This window comes from Endocarpon pusillum (genome assembly GCF_000464535.1).
Source record: "Endocarpon pusillum Z07020 unplaced genomic scaffold scaffold2714, whole genome shotgun sequence".
In the NCBI taxonomy this organism is placed as follows: Eukaryota; Fungi; Ascomycota; class Eurotiomycetes; order Verrucariales; family Verrucariaceae; genus Endocarpon; species Endocarpon pusillum.
The window spans coordinates 29,216-49,094 of NW_006916228.1; the positions used below are offsets into that span (position 1 = coordinate 29,216).

The window sequence follows — 19,879 nt, forward strand, 5'->3', positions numbered from 1 at the left end:
AAACGAGCGAGGATATTCGCTAGCTTGTGCAGCATGGATCATTTGTACACTCTCAAACAGATCTCGTATAAACATCACGACTGGTCCCTTCCTTTACCCCAGCCGAACCAGCTGACCTTTCCAGCACCAGTCTCCGTCCTGACGGAATTGGTGACATTGCTGGCCAGTACGTCAAGGGCCCCCCCTTGCGTGCCGGGCAAATGATCGACCTGCTTTTCGCCCGTTCTCCTCCGATCCTCGACCATGTCCCTCACGGCCTCGGTGACGCTCTTCCCATCATTCTTGTCTCCCACCCATCGCTCCTCCTCCAGTAGCCTTTCTGTGGGCAATACCTCCATCTCCGCTCTACTCTGCACCCTCCCATATCTTGCCTCCTCCTCTGGATTCAATCCCTCCTTCGGTCCGAGCCCTATCAGAGCTTTGCCCTTTCCCCACCAGCTCTCCCGCTTCTTCCTCTCCTTCTCCCGCTTAGCCTTCTCTACGATCTCATCGCCCGCCCTCTCCTGCTGCAGTAGATGCAATTGCTCGGGCGTTGCGTCACCACGGAGAAATGCTTGTTGAGCGTCTTGCAGACGCTGGAGCTCGCGGTCGATCCAGGCACGCTTTTGACGGCGGTGGTGGAGGACTAGGTCAGTCATTGCGTAGACGGATATTAGGGCTGCGATGCCTGTATAGAGTTGTGGTTAGTAAAATTGAAGTGGTATGGCGTGACGATTGAAAAGATGAGTACCTGAGAAACCGATCAGGCCATAGGCCACGATTCGATGTGTTTTGTCTGCTAGCATCCTTCCATATTCGATGGTGCGGTCGACAGGGGAGAGGCTAGCTTGGGATTTTGCGAGTCTGGATGCTGCGCGTAGGCGGGCGACTTTTTCTTGCGGGGTTTCATTGAGAGGACCGGGCGGTATTGTAGGTTTCTGGGATTGATGTGGTGTGGGGGGTTTGTAGGAGCCGAACTGTGGAGAGGTGGTAGACGATGATCGAGGTGGTTTTGAGGATGCGTGAGGAGATGTAGATGTGAAGCGAGTGTAGACGTCTGGGGCGGAACGAGACATGATGGAAAGACGAAGGGAAAGACTTCGGTTGTTTTTTATAAACTTTTCTCATCAACAGAGGACCATTGACGCTGTGAGCTCGGAAGCTCTACCAGTTGTATTGGGCGAGCTTCATGAACATGATGATCGCAATTTATTCCGCGGTTTCGGCCTTGGCGTTCGACATGGGCTGCATCAGCTTCATTCGAAACAATACACGACCTTCAATTGTATAGGCAGGGCCGGCAACCTGTGCAGCTAAGAGACAATGATTCCGAACTACTGTGAAGCGAATGTGGTTGCGCACCAGTCGTCGCTGCTTTTCTGGCTAAGCTGGACATGTCCTTGAAGGATTAAAGACAAAGCTGCTGTCTATGCAGCAAGGAGACATTTACTCTTGACCAAATACCTATCACCATGAATCCGTATCAGAATACACAAAATCCTCAATTAGCCTCGATTCTGCAGAATCTAGCCCAGTTCACCCAGCCGATAACCCCCAACCATGACCCAATCCCAGGGCCAGCGACTTCAGCTCCGTCAGTAGCCGTACACGATGTTCCTTCTACAGCTCAGCCAAACAAGACTTCATTAGCTGCACCAACTCGAGATCCGAGAAGACGTCCTACAATCCCACAGCCAGATTCTTCGCGCATAACTGAATGGCCCCCAGCAGTCAAATATGTCATGAACACACTGTCAAAGAATCCAGAAACCACTGCGAAGATCAACCGGCTTATCAAAAATCAACACGAAAACGAGAGGCAGTGGTGGGCAGGCAGGGAAGCATTGATTGCCAAGCACAAAGGCAGAGTGGAAAGCAAGAAGAAGGCGGATGATCTGCTCAGATCTCTGGGTGGAGCCAGTGGGCATGGCGTGGCAGATTCATCGTCGACAGCACAGGAGGAGAAGGCTGAACTAGAACGTTATGATAAGAAGGTTTATGCTGCACTCGGACAAATGGTGGCAGCGGTGGACAGAGAGTTGACGATGCTGAGGGTGCCTTTCTTCGCCATTAAGCATGATTTGGTTTCGAAGAACGAGGGAGAAGACGGCGTTCTCAGTAAGACCAGGTTGATGGAGCTGCAAAAGAAGATGCTGCAACTACTAGAGGATTTGTTTGGTGATTGAGCTGGATTCCTCTTGCGTCTCTTTAACATACAGGAATATCATTAGATCACGCATTTTACAAGTACAACACTTGTAAGGTCGAAATTGGAAGCACGCAGTGCCCAGCATGATTTCGTCGGGAAAGGTTCAACTCAATTCTTCCCTGCGGATGTGACGTCTATCTTCTGATGAGTCGCCTCTCATCTTCCAGGAATCAGATGAGCGTCCACCAGAGCAACACATACGCGGTGTCATCTTACCTAGGATAACCAACAGAACACTCACAGCGCTGCTTTTCACCTCGCCTGAACATGCATAACACAAAACGATTACCACACCCTTGAACTCACTTCGTTTCTTCATCACCCGTCATACATTTGCATCCTGCCTCCTTGCTCCAATAGCCTTCAACTATGTCGAAACCATCTGCAGATGCAGGCAATCAACTGCTTCGATTCGGCGGTCTTGCCGACTGTGTCGTCGTGTGCGGTGACACAGAGTTCAATGTGCGCAAAGATATCATTTGTCGCGGATCTCCTGTGCTGAAGCAATTCTGTGAGGAAGGCCTTCAGGTAAGAGCGATAAGCTCCCGCAATGGCCCCGGGTTAATGAATGCCTAGCAATTTGGTGCTATCCGTCTGGCGTTCGCCGACTATGATTTGCCCACTGTGTCACGAGTATTTCTCTACCTCTATACGGGGAACTACGATGATGGAATGTATCCCAACTTTGGTCGCAATACTAAGTCGATTGCCAGCTCGCCAGGTCAAGAGAGTATCCATCTGCAGCGGCATGACGGCAAGCGATCAGACAACAAGGACCCTACTGGTGACCCACAGCCAGTCTTTTCACGTAATGTTAATGCTCTGGTCGAAAGTAACCTGAAAGTCCATCTTTGTGCGAAGGCCCTTCAGATCAAGTCATTGGAGGCTCTTGCCCTGGTGAAACTCGAGTCCCGTTGTCTCAACGATCTTGATCCAGCAGATATTGCATCAATAATCAGCTACGTCTATGAGCATAGCACGCACGAAGACCTCGAATTACGAACCATGGTTATGCGTAGCTGTACAAAGAACATAGTTCTCGTCATGCGCGATGCAGAGATCGTGTCCCTACTGAAGAAGTACGAACCTTTGGCATCGAACTTACTCGAGGAGACATGGGCTTATGTTACCCAACAATCAATAACGGAGGAAAGGTCAAGGAAAGAAAATGAAACAGCAATTGTAAAGTTGGAAGCGGAGTGCCAGGAGCTGAGGAAGGAGAAAGAATCTGCCACAACATCGCTTGTCAAATACAAGGGACCCAATCTAGAGTTGAAATCACAAGTCCTGAGCTTGAAAGCTGGGACGGCGTCCCTAGCCTCTCAGAACGACTCCATGCGGAAGAAGATCTCGAGTATGACCTGCGAAAAATCGATTCTACTGGACGAACAAGTAGCGTTGAGGAAAAAACTCAGGTGGGAGAATGGCATATCGCGAAATCAGCAGCACAATCTTCAGCAAAAGATCTCGAGCCTACAAAACAAACTTGACAATGCAAACTCAAGGCTCCGGGACGCCGACCCTGCCAATCATGCATTGGGGAGGGTAAGGGGGGAGAATGAATCACTCAGAAAAGAGGTTAAATGGCTCCGGCGCATGCTCGAACATGCACAAAGGTTGGTCAAAGACACCACTGAATGTAGGCATTGTGACACAGCGTTTTGGGCGCTGTTGAAGGTCGATCTACACAAAGATGATGTTTATGTCAAGTGTGGAAGCTGTGGGCAAAAGCATTAGTTGCTGCCCTGCCCCTACGTTTGATCTTGTGACGCTTGGAATGGAAACTATGGCGACGTGGCAGAGTGATCAAGAACTAACAGGGGAAGATCTTGTTGTCGATCCGAGTAGGAGATCTTGCCGGGTACTTAAGGGATACATGTGCTGAAAGGTTAGCTTTTCGCTCGAAGGCAAACAAACATGTTGCCTCTCAAAGAGCAATTCATACTCACTCAGCATTCGGGTCTCTACTCTTAGGCTCCGAATTGTTTCTCTTATCTTTCTGACTGCAGCTCGTTGGCCGCCTTTCTCCTCCTCCTCCTCCTCCTCCTACCACAGTTTCCACTTCCTTCGACCCAGCCCCATCCCATCTATCCCACATATCCCGTGTTCCAAGCTTCTTGCATCCACAAACAGGCGTCAACCGATCCACTATCCAGCATCCTTTCGTCCATCATCATCACCACCACATGCACTTTCACTCCCTTCTGCCTCGTGCAGCTCTCTCTGCTTTCCCACTTGCTAGGCAACGGCATTGACCAGATAGAGACGGAAAAGCCCAAGTGTATGCTGGGGGACAGAGGAGAGACAAGAAAGTGGCAGAAAGGTCATAACTAGTCAGTGGAATCCTTGTCCGAGGTTATGAGAGCTTCATAGAGGTCTCTTAAAGAAGCTTGGGAACGAAAATACTCCAAGAAGGGAAAGACCGGCGACAGCTATATCACGGGAGCGAGGTAGTCGTCTGGTCCGGGGATCCAAAATTGCGAGAGAAAAAAACAGGTGGTGTTATTTCATCTCTTCAAGCCTTGGTTGCGTGAAATGCCCCCCTCCCCCCCCCAAATAATCATATCATAATCAAGTCTTCGTCACAGGACAACCAAAGTGTTCTTCGAAGCACTCGAGTCACTGTTTGTTGACACTCTTTGTTTGGATGCATCAAAATTAGCTTATTCACAGACCAGCACAAACACATGCACATTTGGTCCATGTACTGTCCGTACTCTTTTTCTTTCCTTTCAAAACTACTTTATACAGCTTCAGTTTCATTTTTCAGCTCATCAGCCACGCTGCACGGATCCATCACATACACCTTCACCAAAACCTGAGCTAGCAATGGCAGGAGTTCCACCAGGCTCACTGGAGAAGCTGCTCCACCAAAGCGACGAGAACGACTTCACCATCACCTGCAAAAACAAGGCGTTCAAGGTCGAGAAGGCTGTCATTTCTGCAGGCTCATGGTTCTTCTGGGCTGGTTGTAACTTGTCGTTCAGGGTGAGTACCCTGATCCTAGCTAATGCCAAGCAAATGAATGCAGAGATAACAATTTCACGTAGGAGAAGATGGAGAACCGGCTTGACCTGCCTGAGGAGCATGAGGACGTCGTCGCTCGTGTGCTCTTGTTTCTGTACACGGGGGACTACGAGGACCTGCAGATTCCGCGCTTCAGTACCGAGCTCCTTCCAGCTGCTGCATCATCGACCACAAGCTCTTCCAACGATCCCCTGATCGCTCCGTCTCCAAGAGGACTTGTAGCACCGCTCACGCCAGAGGACGACAATACTCCAGAGGATCATTGGATGAAGAATTGTCCGGGGTTCACTCTCAGCCAAATGCAGCGTTTCGGAAGCGAGGAACGTGAAGAAATGCGTGCGAGAGTGGAGTCGATGAAGCCAGCGGCCAACCCGGCAAAGCAACGAAAGCTGGTGCAAGCCCTGGAGAAGAATACTCAAGTTTACATCTGCGCCGACAAGCTCCAAATGGTTAAGCTGAAGGAGTGTGCGGCGGACAAATTCAAGAAGAGACTGTGGGCAATTGCTGACGCCAAGGACGCCTACCCAGCCGTTCGACTCGCATTGGAAGGCACACGCGAGGAAGACACGGTCCTGTGCAACGAGGCCCTGAGATACTGTATTCGCCATCACGAACGCATCGAGGTTTTTCCCAAGTTTCTCGCTTTCTTGCACGACACCGTCTCGTCCGCGTGGACGATTGGAGTTGAGTTGCAACGCAAGAATGACGACCTGCAGCAGAGTCTCGGGCAGAAGCTGAAGCTTTTGGGTAAAGAGAAGCATAGGGCTGAGGTACTCAAGGCGCAGGCAGACGACGAATTGGACAGCGTGGTGCAGTTGGTCAATGGGACGAAGTTCATGTCGGGCAAGAGATGCACAAATGCGGAAATGAAGCTCGAATTGCATACCAATAGCCTGGGGACGAAGCAGTATCAGCTGACCTGCGAGTGCTGCAACAAGCAGCAGCTGGGGGTTTATATCACGGTCGCGAGATTCGGAGATTCGTGAATGCGGATCATGCGTAAGAGTGGTGGTCTGGTGCACTGGTGGGTGTCCCATTCTATTTGACGACTGAATTATCCAGGCTGCGTCAACTGAAACAAGAGATTTTGATTTGGCTGTGGCTGGTAGAGGTAAGACCACAGGAGCTCTTTGTGTACCATATCTTGATCCTGCCTCCTGGTTCATTTAGTGCAGTTGGGCTTCAATTCAGAAGCACCAAACCTAGCACTATTAGTGAAAATGGATATGTGCATACTTTGCCACTGACCCCGAAGCTGTAAATCCACACCTTGAGGAACGAGCTGTTCAGAGAGTAATTCAACTCGAGAACTATGGAGTGTCCTGATAACCATGAGGGATAAGACGCGTACGACCAGACAGACTGAAATTATGCCATGCCAGCGTTGCCGGCTAAACATCTGAGCCCTCAAGATAGCACCAGAAGAACAAGGAATTCGGTACTATGCAGGCAACACATGCTGGGCTTGTAGAATGGTGAAGGCCTGATTCATTGCATACATCCTGCTGGCTGGCCTTTGTCAATATTCCGAGAACACTTGAGAAATTGATTCTCTTTCACCTGCTTGCAGTCTGGATAGTCCAGTCCATAAGAAATGTTCTTTAACTGACCTTTCGCTTTTTCAAACCTCTAACTAAACGCGTAGGAGACAGAAACACACCTAGCGGTACTGACTACGTTGGACAAATCGCAAAAGGCAACGCCGAAGCTTTACCTGGCTTCCCCTTCACAAATTCCAAATCTTGCAATGGATCCGGATTCAAGGTGGTCTCTCGAGCGCCTCCTAACAGAGCCGGTCTTCTCCGATTTCATCATCTCTTGCAAAGGCGTAGACTTCAAGGTTCATCAGGCATTCCTCGTCGCCAACTCAACGTTCTTCAGATCGGTGTGCACGCTCCCTTTCCAAGTGAGTTCCTCCTGAAGGACCAGGTTTGTCAACCAGATTTGCTGACGTAGAAGTGTCCTAGGAAGCCGAACAAAATCACGTTGACCTTGTTGATGAGGAGCCAGAGATCATCGCCAGAATGTTGTCGTATATGTACACCGGGGATTACGATGATGCGCAGATACCAAGATGGGCGGAGGAGCGGTGCATAGTAAGCCCGCCTTGCTCACAAACCCAAACTATCAAGGACAAAGAGGGACTCTATGGGGCGTCTGAAGTCCAGACAGAGAGCTCTGATGGCAAAATCCCAGCCGGTGAAGAAGAGTGGGGCAAGAAAATCTCACGATCGGGTAAAGAAGGCTCAAAAAAGGCGTCCTTGTCAAGGATGGAGGTGAACACACTGGTATATGCTTGTGGCGACAAACTCGGGATCCGGTATCTCAAAGCCGCAGCAACGGAAAAATTTGCGCGCTCGATCGCTGAGGAATACAAGTCGAAGCATTTCCAAGAAGCCATTGAACTAGTCTTCAGGGTCACGGCGCCAGGCGATAGCGAGATCAGATCCGAACTGCTATTGTGGTACATCCGGCATCGCGAGGCTGTCACCGGTAATCTGGCCAAGACAATGGCTGAACACGAACCTCTGACTTGGAAGGTCTATCTCGAGATGGGGGAGGCACTAGATGCACAGAAGGAAGGTTATGCTTCGTGCCTTGCAAAGCTGGATGCCAGGAACGCAGAGATCAAAGAAAAGGACGCTAAACTCAGAACAAGAGACGCTGAGCTCCGAGGCGTCCGAGAACCTGTCTTGGGTGCCAAGCTCACATTGTCAAAGATGAACATTTGAAGCTACACCAGATAGTCAACGGGTTCCTTGACACTTATTCTAGCATAGAATTCTGCAAGTCGTGCGGCATGAAATTCGGCAGCATCAAGGTCGACCGTCAGAAGATGTATGGCACAAGTGTCGATATCTATTGTGCTTGCACAAAATGTGGCAAACGACAAGACTGGGCAAGAGAATGAATGGTAGCATACCATAGCGCTCCGGCTTCAACTCCATGGTTGCCGAATAATATGGTGCTAGAAGAATTAGCTTTTAGCTGCCGTGATCAGCTTCGTACCACTGCAACAGTGAGCTAGAAAGGAGCTGGGATCGTTTTGTGACCGTTGAGTACATAGATAATCGTTTCGATACAAGGCTATTTTAGATTGCACCATAATGCAATCTATTAGTATGCGTCAAACAAATCCTGAATATCTGCACGTGGTTGGCAGGTGGGACTCGTTGGGAACCAGCCGTGCTGCATGAACATGTGCAACCACAGACTTCGGTCTCAACACTCCAGTGCGAAGACCACATGTGGTAGAAGATGGGATGTATTAGGGTGGGCACTCTGACAAGGATCTGGCTTGATCTCATGAATCAGCCTGGACACAAACAATGCTTGATAGAAGGCAAGAGGTCAATCCGGGTCCGGTAATCCTCATCGTTCTTCATTGGGCTATGTGTCACTCCCGCCGGCTACACTCAAGAGAACCACTGAATCAGAACCGGATCAGACATCCTCCCCAACGCACAAATACGCATGGATGAGTCGAAACACACCAAGGGCACCGGCGAAATTACATAACTTGCTGAATTAAGTTCGTTCTTGGAAGAATGAGGTCACCGCCGAGCGAGCGTCAGGGTGCCCGTGGAGCACCGTTGCGCAGTCCTTTCTTCGCGGTGTATAGGTAGAGTTGGGTTGAAGAAGGGCCACTATCAGCGCTTGCTGACAGCCTCAACAGACTCGCGTCACACATCAACTCATCGATGGACGTATGACGTCCGGAGCGTTGAGCACCTAGATTGGATAGAATAAGAATACGTGAAGTTGAGATAAGGTCCTTGACGTCGTGAATTTTGAGTCCAGACACTAGGCACACGTTGGGCGAACGTCTAGCAGGATAGGCCGTTCAACGCTCCGAAGTAAGCCAGCAATTAGCCGCGGGCACAAGGCATAGATTGGGTGGGGTGTACAATGTTTGAGGCTACCGCGAGTGTCGTATAGATACGATACACCTCGCTTGTATAACACGAGAAACGAGTAACGGAAGTCGATCCAATCGCAAAGCATGGAAGTCGTCGTATAGAAGCACGATGTATGCAGGGGTGGACACTGGAGACGGCTCGGTGCAAGGCTGGGGTAAAATGTGGCATCATCCGTCAGAAATCCGTCAGAAGAATCCCTCGTAACCAATCAAACATCGTGATGTAACTCACCGCCTAGCGTCACATTTTGTTGGGCCAAATTCTGCCAGATTTGTTGAAAAGAATTTACTAAGGGATTTCAGGCACAACAGCAGCTAAGTTTAAGCTTGGTCTACATTGATAATAGTCTTGATGCTCTGCGCAGAGTCCCCTGGGATACTTGCGCCTAATTTTACCCCGTCCTCCACCCTTCACACGAAATTCGACAGAGACGCAGTCAGAGCTCTGGGAACGAAGACCTAGCCCCTGCTCCTTCCTCTTTTCTCCTTCACCCCACACCTAACATTGCCTAGCCGGTCGAATTCGAAAAAAAGCTCACGTTCAACCTTTCCATATAACAGAGCTCACTCTGCCTCACGTTCTCTTCCTCATCACATCTCCCGTAGTGACCATCTTCCTTCACACCATACCAGACATAGTCATCGTACATCAGCGACAATACTATGCCTTCTAGTCAGCCCACTGCTGGCCATCTGGCTGTCAAGCCGGAGTACCTCTCCTCGCAACCAAGTCCTATGGCAAAACCGTCGGAGCCAAACCGAAACACCAAATATGATCCCAAAAAGCCCCACATCACCGACACACCCATCACCAAATCGAATTGGTACAAGCATGTCAACTGGCTGAACGTCACCCTCATCGTCGGTGTTCCTCTATATGGCTGCATCCAATCTTTCTGGACACCTCTTCAATTTAAGACCGCGCTCTGGACCGTTGCCTATTACTTCATGACCGGTTTTGGTATCACCGCAGGCTATCACAGATTATGGGCACATACCTCGTACTCGGCCACCCTGCCTCTTCGAATCTTCCTCGCTGCTATGGGAGGTGGTGCAGTCGAAGGTTCTGTCAGATGGTGGGCTCGTGACCATCGTGCCCATCACAGATACACCGACACCGAGAAAGATCCATACTCCGTCCGCAAGGGTCTCTTGTACTCTCACTTCGGATGGATGTTGATGAAGCAGAACCCAAAACGAATTGGTCGGACCGACATCTCTGATCTGAACGAAGATCCAGTTGTCGTCTGGCAACACAAGAACTACCTTAAGGTCGTGATCTTCATGGGTCTCATCTTCCCTATGCTTGTCTGCGGTTTCGGCTGGGGTGATTGGTGGGGCGGATTCGTGTATGGTGGAATCCTTCGAATCTTCTTTGTCCAACAGGCCACTTTCTGCGTCAACTCGCTTGCTCATTGGCTTGGCGACCAGCCGTTCGACGACCGCAACTCTCCTCGTGACCATGTCATTACCGCTCTGGTCACTCTTGGTGAGGGATACCACAACTTTCATCACGAGTTTCCTTCCGATTATCGCAACGCCATTGAGTGGCACCAGTACGATCCCACCAAGTGGACAATTTGGATCTGGAAGCAGCTTGGTCTTGCCTATGATCTCAAGCAATTCAAGAACAATGAGATCGAGAAGGGTCGCGTTCAACAGCTTCAGAAGAAACTCGATCAAAAACGAGCCAAACTTGACTGGGGTGTTCCTCTTGAGCAGCTTCCAGTCATCTCTTGGGATGAGTACGCTGACCAAGCCAAGAACGGTCGTGGTCTTATTGCTGTTGCTGGTGTCGTCCATGATGTCACTGACTTCATCAAGGATCATCCTGGGGGAAAGGTCATGATCTCGTCGGGTATCGGCAAAGACGCTACCGCCATGTTCAACGGCGGTGTCTACATGCACTCCAACGCTGCTCACAACTTGCTCTCCACTATGAGAGTCGGTGTCATCCGAGGTGGCTGCGAAGTCGAGATCTGGAAGCGAGCACAAAAGGAGGAGAAGGGTGAGGTTGTTCGCGATGAAAATGGCCAGAGGATCGTCCGAGCTGGCACTCAACCTACTAAGGTTCTACAAAATGTTGCTACTGCTGGAGCAGCATGAGAAACGATGTTGAAGAATGTGCATCAGTGGAGGTGCAGACGTTTTTGAGTTGTGGGCAGTCGTACCTAGTCTTTGCTCTTTTAGCGTTTCTTTCACATGTCAGACCAGGTCGAATGTCCTCTGGTCGAATCAGAAATACCCCTTACTAGCATTACATTGCATTAGATTTCTAAGCCTGAATCAATCACTTCAAAGGCTATCTCTTCTATTGGATACTTTGATGACTAGAATTGCAATTGGCTTGGTTCGTTCCCCTTGGTAGTTCCTCACCTTGTGTGTCAACTGTACTACATATGTACGAGTAGTACCTCCCAAGACTCCAAACTCTATCTTGCCACTCCACTTCTGTCGCATACCCAATTCCGCTTGTTCAACATTGCCTTGTCTTTCTTCCCGGCCTTTCTGTGTCTATCAAACAAGACCTTTCAATCAGACATTCCAAGGCATTGGCCCACGTGATAGACTAAAACCGAAGGCCCTCTATATCAAGCTCATGCATGGCCACACTACCAACATCCTCGTCAATTGTATTGAAATAACCAGCTCATGGACCTGGTCTGTAGCAGTATTAACATGGCTCGGGCCTTCATTGCTACATAGCCGCAATGCCGTCTTCAACATTCACGAGCGGACCATTGCGCTATCTTTCACATACTCTACGTGGTGAAAGTGACGGTGATGGGTGGGGATACGAGACTTGCGATATACCTCTCGTATGCCCTTATATGTACCTCCTAGCGCTCGGGACACATTTTGCTTGCTTGGGCTTGATCCTGTAGTTTCTGATCCTCCCTGACATGTCTACTCTGTCCCCTTTTGTGTGTGTCTGCGGATGGTGCTTGAGACCTCGGGACAAAGTTCTGACCGTCGCGCGACTGGCCGTTTGGATCGAAATCGCGGAGGAGTCGTGTTATATACTCGGGTAACCTCTCCTCTCCTCCCGACCGCTGGCTTACAGCCCTAAATATGCACGATCCCTATCTGCGTGATGACAATGCCTGTCAGCGTCTTACTTGGTTGGAAGCGGACCCACGTATACCACGGAGAGTCTTCATCTGTAGGAGGCTAGCACTGACAACGATTTTCTTCAACTGTCAACGCTGGATAGGTTCAGGGTGAGTAGTAATGTGATGACCTGATTACAAGGGGAGATGAGGATAGCATACCATGTTTCATGCCTTAACAGGTCGATCTAGTCCGTAGGCCACTGTGCCCTCTTGAGGTTGAGGCAGCATGTATGCATGGTACATACCAGCTCGTAAGCCTCTCCCGTCACCTTATACACGTGACATATGATGTTGGAAACGTTGACTGGGGTTTGACCTGTTTTGCTTCGCTGCCAGGCATGTAAGTCCTGAGCTTTTTGCAGCTAACGAACGACGTCGTGGCTGACTTCTGAAGAAATAGGGCGTGGGTACCGGTTTGATATGCCACGTCCAACGTCCGTGCCCCATCCTGCCACCTCTGGACCAGACTGCGAAGACGTGTTTCAAGCTCGTTGCTTTATATCCCTTAGCGTCTGATAGCTCCTAGCACAAGTCTGATCCTGAAGCCTTTCATTTTGTCCAAACGCTCGAGTAGACTAGCTTTTGTGATCTTAGAAATCCCCTTGGAGTAGAGACTAGGTACCCATCAGGCCTAGCAATGGTGGCACACTCTTCCGCCCACACACTTCTCTCGCGTTTCAACGAGTCTTTCGGTACTTCTCTCTAAGTTGCCCTAGTCCCCTTGTAAGCCTAGAGGGAGATCGTGGTTGTTCGGTGAGGCTTCGGAAAATTTCTGGATTGGACGTGTCCCGAGCAGGAATAATCTCTTCTCATTTGCGGAGCTGTAGGCAAGGGGAGGGAGGTACCGGTATACTGGCCTTGCATGATGATGAGCTGTTCTGGGTCGTATCGCTTCTGTCCACGGCCGTTGAGTGGCCGTAGTAATATAGTAGGTAAGTAGAGGGGTGGAACTTGCGCGGGGGAAAACCGAAAAAGGGGCTGGTGTGTGGTAGAAGAAAATTAGCTCTCTAGCAAATCCTTGGTGCTTCTGCTGCCTATGAAATCTTTGAAGCGGTTAGCAAGGATAAGAAGAACGATGGTATGATTTCCAGGTCGAACGAAACAGTAGGGAACCACACTTGCTGTGGAGTCGATGTGTATAGCTGACGGAAAGTGACGAAAGTAGAATTGTGAGAAACGAAGGGTTAGTACTACTTATGATGGTTGGGAAAATGACGAGGTGTTCAGTACGATCCGAAGAAGGCAGGATTTGGCCTTGAGAATAGTAAAAGAATCAGTGGAAGAAATATATCCTAGTCTCATAGGCAGATGGTCCTCAACACCGGGGTATCCTATTTAAGGATGATAAGAATGCAGGGCGTTGATCACAGTGAGAAATTCGATGTCATGCTCCGGAGTATGCAGATCATAAGAGTCAGTCCTCACCAGCAAAGCCAAAAACAGACAGAGGCACCAGCAACTCCATCTTGCAAATAGAAAAAGCTTGTGGTCTTCGAGGCCGAAGAATTCACCCCTGTGTCCGAAATAGGCAACAAGTAAAATGCAAAAAGCTGGACCATGGAGGGATTCGAACCATTGACCAACTATTGATGTACTAAAACTGACTGCCACCCAGGATGACACTTTGTTCCTGAGTGGTCCTCAACTCTTTCTCATTCCTGTGCTCGCCCCTGCCATGCCCACTCATGTTACTTCTAGCTTCTCTCTCTATTCCTCTTTCCTATCTTCGCTTGCTCTATATCGGCCTCGCAAAAAGGTAGAAGTAAAAGAAGGCGCGGGCCTTCAGGGGAGCAAAACCTGATACCCGCCCGTCCCCGAGAAGATCTCGGTTAGGGAAGACACGAGAGGAAACCGTAGTAAGCCCGGAGGTAATTCTCAACGTAACTGAAGGCCGATTTTATTTCTCTTGGCGCAAGGGACCGTTCGAATAGAGCTTAAGCTTGATACTACTGGGCCACCATTGCAGTTGTTGGATTATGGTTTTTTCAATATATATATTGTTTGAAAATCGGGCAGGGCCGCACGTTGTCAAGTGTTTTGGGCTTTTGCTGGGCAGTAGTTCCTCAGACACGAGTCAACATGTATGTTCTCTCTCGTAACTGATGCTTTTGATACTGATGCTTGATTTTGCCAGATCTTGAGATAACGTTCGACATCGGGTTGGGGTCGTCAAGGGTCGCAGCTTTGATCATCCTTTCGCCTCGTCCTTCATGTTTGCTTCTTTCTTCATATGTTTCTTTCATGCTTGCTCTTCCTCACTCTTTCCTCCTTCGCTCCCTTCTCTAGATTCTCCCCAACCTCGCTGTTTCCCTTTCTTGCTTTGATATAACTCTGTCATAAGTTCTAGACCTTTACATCAACGATGTAAGAAGGAAATGCAGGGGTGACCATGGGACACACTACTCTGGTCAACGGTTCTCTTGCTACCTGCTACCACTGATGGCTTTCTCTAATATCGAGCAGGGAGATACTTACTATACGACCGCATTTCAGACAGACGATAAAATTCTGGTCTTCACGTCACCTACGCCTCCCCCAGAGTCCTCTTTATCCGCAACGTCGCTATGGTATGGAGATAATGTCGTCCCTGGATAAGTGCGCAACTTCCGATGTTGTATGTATGGTGTTCTTCCTCTTCGTACCACCTTACAGATTATGCTTGAAGTCTACATCGCTGAAGTATGAAGCCTTTTGAAGGTGTTGCGCATGCTGCTGCATCCCTGACTTTTGGGAGTGGAGGCCGATTCGGCGAACAATCATAATGGCATTGACGTTTGACAATGGTGATCACGGAGGACGAGGCAATGGTCAGGGTATTGGATCACTGCCGAATCGTACAAGGGTGCTTGTGTCAGCTCCATTCAGCCTTTACAAGCAGACAGGACGTCCAGAAGGACAGTGGAGAAGGGACAGACAAGAGATTGTCCTCCCAAACCAATCGGCAGAATACTCCCAGTAGGCTTTGCCATAATCGGTCTGGGGCTGTACTGCAAACTACAGCGGGGGAGGCGAACTTCTCAGTACCACCTGGAGTCTACGCATTTCCAGGGCGATAACAGGGCACGCGGGATGGGGGATGGGGGATGGTTCAAGTCGTTAAGCTAAACCTATACGACTTTGGCACTTAGCTGTCCCCCTGCTGCTACTTGATAGCCTAGACCGCTAGTTACACCTCAAAGGTTTGATGGCTAAAGTTAGGCCCAGCTGTCCTCCGTGTATGAGTGGTTGTGGCAGATCTTTTCCGTAGTTAGAGAAGACAAGTTCTGCCAGTTACCGGTAAGACTTACTCCTGCGCTCCCCTCTCCCCCAAGGACTCCATCTCGAATCCGTCGGCCTCGATCTTCCTCCCTCACCTTCACGAATACACACTTCACGGACAGGACGGAAAATTGCAGGTTCGGCCTCGATATTTCCGGTACTCATATCAGAGCAAAAATAAGCATCCTTGACCGCCTGCGCACTCATCCATTCGATCCATCTCAACTTCTCCTCCTCAGCCGACCTCTCCATCCGAGCCTTCATCTCCTGCGCACCTTCTCGGATGAGTATGAAATGCTTCTGAGACCTCATGCTCTACCATATCACCACTTCACGCCAACTTACTCCGAAAGTGCCAAATACACCAGCCACCTTCTGTCTGTCTTCGCAACGACAATCCTCATTCCACCCAGCTGCAAAGCCAGATTCTAGATACACAGGCTGCAGTGCTTCGACCACCATTGGAGCGCTTGTGACTACCGGATGACAGATATCGAGTGTCGAGTCTTGTTTGAGGTAGTAATGAGGCGCAAGTGATCCGACCTGGTCTCCACGCTCCGCCATACACTCCTAGCATACCAATCATCAAGAGGAGGTAAACTGTCATACTATGACAGAGACCTCCTCCTCGATCGCGACCTATCCATCACAGCATCCAATTCCGGTCGCAGTTCCTTCCGTCGCATCGCCTACTCTAAATGGCGGCCTTTCCGATGCGGTAATGCAAGATGACACCGAAGATTACACCATCAAATGCATTTGCTCCTATGGTGACGATGACGGCAATACAGTCTACTGTGAGAAATGCGACACCTGGCAACACATCGTTTGTTATTATCATGGCGAGGAAGTTCCAGAAGTTCATTTCTGCGCAGATTGCGATCCAAGACAGCTGGATGCGAAACGTGCCACAGAAAGTCAAAAGCGAATGCGAGAACACGTTGGTGGTGCTGACCGCAAGGCGAAACGTCCACCTCAGAAGAGCCACAAGAAGAAGAAAGATTCAATGGCCACTCCTGAACAGACAAATGGTCTTCACTTACATAGCAGACACGAATCTGTCTCAGCTGCGCGAGATCAGCCACCTCCAGCAAAGCGAGCAAAGACAAGCCACCGAACCTCTGCCTCTATTGTCTCGATGAACGGTGTGCCAACACTTCCTGAGCCGCGCAAACGAGCTTCGTCGAATGTTAATGCATATCCGAGTCCAACAAAGTCTCCGCTCGGCCAGCCGCTACACCCACCAATCCCAACATACACCACCGAATTTTTGAACCTTTACGACAATGATCGTGGTAAGAACAATATTGATGATGGCCAGAACGCTAGGACGTATTCCAATTCTATGTCCATGGCCGTCACTAATAAATTGACTTCGTGGTACGACAATCCTTTTGCTTTGAAACAAGACACAGGCAAACAGCACCAAGAGGTATTTCACCATTCTGATCAACCCCTGAGGCCTGAGACTTGGCCACGGGTTGTACTGAAAGAGAAGACAAACACCGAGACACAGTATGCGGGTCGATTTCCCAAATGGAAGTGTATTATGCTGGACACGAACGTGAAAAAGGATGAATTCATTGGAGAGATTAGAGGTGATATTGGTCTTTTTGAGGACTACTGTTTCGATCCAGATACTCGTTGGAGTGAGCTCCGTCATCCCGAGCCTTTCGTCTTCTTCCACCCTCAAATTCCGATCTACATTGACAGCCGGGCCGAAGGTACTCAATTACGCTACGTGAGACGGTCCTGTCATCCAAATGTCAGTTTGAAAACCTTTGTTACGGGCGAGCGTGATTTTCATCATTGTTTTGTCGCAAAGGAGAACATCATTGCTGGAACTGAGCTTACCATTATGTGGTACCTTGATCAGATATTCTTAAACAATGGAAGAGTGAAGGAGGAGAATGGTGATGAAGAGGAAGCGAAGCGCCGAGCAACCTACTTCAGCAAGATTCTGGCCAATTTTGGTGATTGTGCATGTGATTCCATGGAATGCTCGCTCAAGAACTTTGACCTGCGTACGTCGCCTGAATACATTAAGAAGGGTCGCAAATGGCGAGGGAGGATCAAGAGTGCAGCCTCACCAATAAGTACAGGACAGGCGACAAATAGTCGTGCTAATAGCGAGCACATCCAAATGACAGAGGAGGAGGATCAAATAGATAGTCGATCAACATCCGGCTCGATACGGAGCAAACCTCAGAGCCGAGATATTACGCCGGCCCATCCGGGTCATACCGAGCAGGGTCAGGATCCTAGCCTTGGTATGTCCGCGAGAGAAAAGAGGAAGATCCTGATGGCCGAGAAAGCTTTTGAGGACCAAGAATCAAAGAAGCACAAGGCGAAGCGAAAGAGAACCAGCAACGGTCCTGTGCTGAGCACACCAACCCCTGGGTCGAAGAATGCCACAACATCTTTGCCAGTAACACCGAGTCTAATGTCCAAGCCACCCAACCATGAAATTACTTCGACCAACCACGGCACAGACTCTCCGACTCTGAATGCTCCGCTACGCCATACCTCAAACACGTCGCCCCACAAGTCATCGACACCAAATATCCCAAAGCCCCCACCTCGCTATAAGCGGCCAGCATATGTGGACCGAGGAATGCAAACGGATCCCGAACCCAAGGAGGAAGAGACCGAGGAACCAGAGCGGACTGGACCACAACCTGAGTGGTTCAAAACTTGGCAAATGCCCCATGTGAGGCGTACCAAAATGTATCAGGAATGGGAGCGGAAGGACAGAATTAAATGGCAGGAACTGAAAAAGAAGGTAGAAGCTGGTCTTGCGAGCCCCTCTGCAACGATTGTCCCAACGTGGCTGGAAGAGAGACGAGAAGAAGACAAGCGCCGAGCGGAGAGGCGAGCAGTCAAGGAGGCTAAAGAGAAGGAAGAAGCTGCAGCAGCAGCCATTGTCTCTCCATTTTCCGTGGTCTCAAATTCCACCAGCCCAACAGAGGAATCCAAACCAACAATACCCGCGTCAGCCATTCAGCTACCGCCGCCTCCGCTGCCCTCTCAAGCTGCGCATACCCACCAGAGCGTGAGATCGCCTAATGACCACAAACTCCAGCTTTCGTCGTTACCACCTGTACCTACCTTCACCAATCCTGCAAGCTCAGGCGCACAATCATCCACGGCGCTCTCGCCCACGCCGACCACCCCTTCTGTGCCGCAATCACCATTTGCATATGGCGGAGCATCACAGTCCTATCCTGCTCTATCTGCTGGAGCCGTGGCGCCAAGTCCTGTCAAGAAGAAACTAAGCCTCGGAGACTACATGAGTAGGAGGAGTAACCTGGTTACCCCAGCAGCCGAGAAGACACAAACTCAAGCGATGGCAACGACAAGCCCGACTCCTACATCAGGCGCAGCGCCAGATAAATCAATCGTCGAGCAGGCTCCGAGCAATCCTCTGGCCGCCGATCCAACTCCTCCTGCAGCGATGGCGAACCCTGTTGACCCTATCAAAGTCGAAGCCCAAGCCTTGGACTATGTTGAAGGCCCCGTGGTCACCCATCGTCCTGTGACAAAAGACGAGAGTGCCTTTGTTCCACCTCCTGCTTTGGCAGCCGTGCCCAATCAACCATCGGCTGCTCCATCCATGCCCCCTGCATTGAGCAGCGTACTTTCAAACCTTCATGCGCTAGCTGGCCATGTAGCTCGGCGCGATTCTGCTGGTTCGTGACTCGTAGGACCTTGTACGATAAATGATGGATTACCCGGTTGAATTCTAGCCTCTACTTCGGAGTACTCGCTAGATTTGCCCTCATGGAAGTCTTACCTCATGGAAGTCTTACCTCATGATGGCTGGGTTGAATTGACGGTGTATCATGATATTGTGGGTTTGGAAAGCGGGTTGGCGCTATGGTGTTCCGTCCTCTAGACGTGTTTCTTCTCTGTGAGCGAGTCTTCATTCACCTGTTTTGCTTTCCGAGGGCTTTCTTGGCTCTATCAACGAGCTTTGTACATACTTCTCCTTCGTTTCTCTCACCACCCACACAAACAGATGATGGTAACGAGCAGGAGAGCTAGAGAAAGTCTCCACTGCCACCTGGCCAAGCGCACCCCAATATGTTCTCTGGTTGACACGTGTTGTCCCTCGAACTTATTCGTTTCAGCCTAGCTGGGTGGGTGTATGCCTGAACTAGCATTGTTCAGAATAGCTCAATCGCAAGAGACGACAACAGAGTCAGTCAAACAATCGACGAATTGATCACGATCTCCAAATGAAAATGGTGGTACGCTTCGAACCAATACCCGATCAATCCTCCACCAACCTCATTCCTCTTGTAAGAACACACATGCACAGACAGCGACCCTGACCGCTTCACGGGCCTTTCCCCTATTCTTGTTCAATACTGC

The 19,879-nt window shown here is 49.9% G+C and overlaps 7 protein-coding genes across 7 annotated transcripts; 6 read left to right on the top strand and 1 right to left on the bottom strand.

Moving 5' to 3' along the window:
• Window positions 1–74: 74 nt before the first annotated feature.
• EPUS_06033 (uncharacterized protein) lies at window positions 75–1,055 on the bottom strand (the record flags this gene model as incomplete). The annotated part of the gene is made up of 2 exons (XM_007803722.1): window positions 75–667; window positions 731–1,055. The coding sequence occupies 2 exons, from the start codon at window positions 1,053–1,055 to the stop codon at window positions 75–77; spliced, it is 918 nt and encodes a 305-aa protein (XP_007801913.1).
• A 396-nt stretch (window positions 1,056–1,451) lies between these two features.
• On the top strand, window positions 1,452–2,165 carry EPUS_06034 (uncharacterized protein; the record flags this gene model as incomplete). Its single annotated transcript, XM_007803723.1, has 1 exon — window positions 1,452–2,165. One exon carries the CDS (start codon window positions 1,452–1,454, stop codon window positions 2,163–2,165), a length of 714 nt encoding a protein of 237 aa, XP_007801914.1.
• Window positions 2,166–2,557: 392 nt separating this feature from the next.
• Window positions 2,558–3,925, top strand: EPUS_06035 (uncharacterized protein; the record flags this gene model as incomplete). Its single annotated transcript, XM_007803724.1, has 2 exons — window positions 2,558–2,716; window positions 2,765–3,925. The coding sequence occupies 2 exons, from the start codon at window positions 2,558–2,560 to the stop codon at window positions 3,923–3,925; spliced, it is 1,320 nt and encodes a 439-aa protein (XP_007801915.1).
• Window positions 3,926–5,017: 1,092 nt separating this feature from the next.
• On the top strand, window positions 5,018–6,201 carry EPUS_06036 (uncharacterized protein; the record flags this gene model as incomplete). The annotated part of the gene is made up of 2 exons (XM_007803725.1): window positions 5,018–5,176; window positions 5,239–6,201. The coding sequence occupies 2 exons, from the start codon at window positions 5,018–5,020 to the stop codon at window positions 6,199–6,201; spliced, it is 1,122 nt and encodes a 373-aa protein (XP_007801916.1).
• Window positions 6,202–6,962: 761 nt separating this feature from the next.
• Window positions 6,963–7,947, top strand: EPUS_06037 (uncharacterized protein; the record flags this gene model as incomplete). Its single annotated transcript, XM_007803726.1, has 2 exons — window positions 6,963–7,121; window positions 7,183–7,947. 2 exons carry the CDS (start codon window positions 6,963–6,965, stop codon window positions 7,945–7,947), a joined length of 924 nt encoding a protein of 307 aa, XP_007801917.1.
• A 1,850-nt stretch (window positions 7,948–9,797) lies between these two features.
• Window positions 9,798–11,240, top strand: EPUS_06038 (Acyl-CoA desaturase; the record flags this gene model as incomplete). The annotated part of the gene is made up of 1 exon (XM_007803727.1): window positions 9,798–11,240. One exon carries the CDS (start codon window positions 9,798–9,800, stop codon window positions 11,238–11,240), a length of 1,443 nt encoding a protein of 480 aa, XP_007801918.1.
• A 4,875-nt stretch (window positions 11,241–16,115) lies between these two features.
• Window positions 16,116–19,202, top strand: EPUS_06039 (uncharacterized protein; the record flags this gene model as incomplete). Its single annotated transcript, XM_007803728.1, has 1 exon — window positions 16,116–19,202. The coding sequence occupies one exon, from the start codon at window positions 16,116–16,118 to the stop codon at window positions 19,200–19,202; it is 3,087 nt and encodes a 1,028-aa protein (XP_007801919.1).
• Between the last annotated feature and the right edge of the window lie 677 nt (window positions 19,203–19,879).